The sequence below is a fragment of the Geospiza fortis genome, unplaced genomic scaffold, assembly GCF_000277835.1.
Source record: "Geospiza fortis unplaced genomic scaffold, GeoFor_1.0 scaffold203, whole genome shotgun sequence".
Taxonomy (NCBI): Eukaryota; Metazoa; Chordata; class Aves; order Passeriformes; family Thraupidae; genus Geospiza; species Geospiza fortis.
Window position 1 is genome coordinate 1,685,295 of NW_005054385.1, and position 2,518 is coordinate 1,687,812.

At 51.7% G+C, this 2,518-nt stretch overlaps 1 protein-coding gene across 1 annotated transcript in view; it reads right to left on the reverse strand.

Moving 5' to 3' along the window:
* Nucleotides 1-2,499, reverse strand: part of ECPAS (Ecm29 proteasome adaptor and scaffold) — a 63,314-nt gene extending 60,815 nt beyond the window's left edge. Inside the window, 2 exon segments of the mRNA XM_014308786.1 lie at nucleotides 226-421; nucleotides 2,080-2,499. Of these exon segments, the coding sequence (XP_014164261.1) occupies nucleotides 226-421; nucleotides 2,080-2,499 (616 nt within the window).
* Nucleotides 2,500-2,518: the final 19 nt, after the last annotated feature.

The window sequence follows — 2,518 nt, forward strand, 5'->3', positions numbered from 1 at the left end:
GGGTGCGCTAGCAGCAGGGCGGAGAGCCCCGCCCACAGCAGGGAAATGCCACGCCCCCCGCCACGGCCGGCGCTGCCGAGTCCCTATTCCAAAGCCTTTTCCCGAAGGGATAAAGCTGCTCCGTGGACCTCCTCCCTTGCCGTTCTGGGGTTACTCAGAGAGACCACCACACCGCGTCTTTCTCCCAAACTCTGCCATGCCATGTGTGATCTCTGTAAGGAGCACCTTGGCAACATGCCCCAGCCGAGGCGTCGCTGGGGCACCTCTGGAACCAGACCGCGTGGCGCCCGCTCCCACCGCCCTCACTGCTTCCTGCAGGCGCACGGGCACAGATGGTGGCGCCTTCCGAAAGCTCCAGGGCCAGTCCCAAGGCAGACGTGACTTCAGCGCCTCTGCGCGGTGTCAGAGGACTATTTTGTTTCTCGAGTCAGGAAAAAAAGCTTCTGTGCACCATTTTTTGCTTCATCTGTGCAATGTTTCTGGCTGAGCTGGAGTTCATTTCCCCCACAGCAGCCCTCACCTTGCTGCACTTTGCACTGATAATTGGAAAGGCGCTGATAACACAACGCTGTTTTGGCTATTGCTGAGCAGCACTGGCACAGCATCAGTGCTGTCTCTCCAACATTCCTCCCTCCATCAAGGGGGCTGGGGGTGGGCAAGATCCTGGGAGGGGACACAACCAGGCCAGCTGACCCAAACTGCCCAAAGCCATATCCCATGGCATATGATATCAGCTCAGACATAAAAGCTGAGGGAGAAAGGAGGAACAGGGGCCATTCATTTTTACAGTATTTGCATTCCAAAGCAAGCTCTACAATCCTGAGGTCCCACTCCCCAGGAAATGGCCAGACATGGCTTGTGAATGGGAAGTAAAGAATAAAATTATTTTCTTCCTCTTTGCTTGTGTGTGCATAAATTATCGCTTTTGCTTTAGTAAACTGCCTGATCTCAACCAATGTGTCTTTTTCCATCTTATTCTCTCTCTCCCACCCAGCTGAGAAGGGGAAGTGATAGAGCAGCTTGATGGGCACTAGCCACCCAGCCCAGGTCAACCCACCACAATTTTTTAAGGTCATGGTCTGAAGAGTTGACTCAGCCTCCAGTGTTGAGAGGCTGGGCTCTAATGAGTAATAAGCTGCAAAGAGGTGGCCCTTTTTTTCTTTGGGACCCATCCACAACTGATGGTAATTATAAGCATTTATTTTTGCAGAAAGGAGACAGGCAGAGGAGGAGACCAGCCACATGGGAAGCACACTCATTTCTAGCTTTAAGAACAGCACATGCGCTCTGATGAGCTGACCATTTTTGTGGTGAATATTTGCAGCATCAAGCTCATATCTGCTTTCCTAAGGTCCAACACTGAGGTGATGTTCCTGCTGGTTACACCAGAGCAGAGATGCAATCCTTCTCTCCAGAAGTCTTTGGGTACGGGACATCACAGGTGGCAGACCGGCTGTCAAAGCCACCATTTCAGAGAGCTGTGCATACAGAATCACTCAGAATCACAGAATGGGTCAGGCTGGAAGGATATCTGGTATGACCTCCCTGCTCAAGCAGGGCTACCCTAGAAGACATAGCACAGGATTGCATCCAGGCAGTTCTTGAATCTGTCAGGTGAGGGAGACTCCACAACCTCTTTGGGCAATCTGTTGCAGTGTGCAGTCACTTGCCCAGTAAAGAAATTCTTCTTCATGTCCACATGCAACCTTGTCACCCTCCCTTAGGATACTTCTAGACATGAGGTCACCTATAAATTGTGTCTTTGGGCAGCAGCAGCTTGAGGAGCATTCTCCACGATTCCCTGCCATGGAGGCGGTGCACCATGCAGTTCCCAATGTGGAGACAGTTAAATTTTGTTGGACCCTACATGACAGGTGGTCAGAGCTTGAGGTCTGCCAGGAGCAAGCCTAAACCAGGCAGAGGCTCAGGAAGTACTTCAAAAGTTTCTTCCCTGGAAGAATCACAGAATCATTGGGGTTGGAAGGGAACTTTGGAGATCACCTACTCCAACTCCCCTGCCAAGACAAGGGTCACCTAAAGCACGTGGCACAGGAACGTGTTCAGGTGGATTTTGAATACCTCCAGACAGGGAGACACTGTGACTTCCCTGAGCAGCCTGTCCCAGTGCTCTGCCACTCTCAGTGTAACGTGCTTCCTCATGTTGAGGTGAAACTTCTTGTGTTTATGGCCTTTGCTCCTCATACTATCTCTGAGAACCACTGAGAAGTCTGGCACCATCCTCTTGTCATTGCCTTTGAGACATTTGTATGCATTAATGAAATCCCCTCTTAGTCGTCTCTTCTCCAGACTGAACAGGCCCAGCTCCTGCAGTCTCTCCTCAGGAGGGAGATGCTTCAGACCTCGAATCAGCTTTGTGGCCTCCTCTGGACCCCTTCCAGTATCTCCGTGCTTTTCTTGAGCTGTGAAGCTCAGAAGTTGAACACGGCAGATCAGATACGGCCTCAACAGGGCTGAGTACAGGGGGCAGGACCACCTCATCGACCTGCTGGCAGTGCTC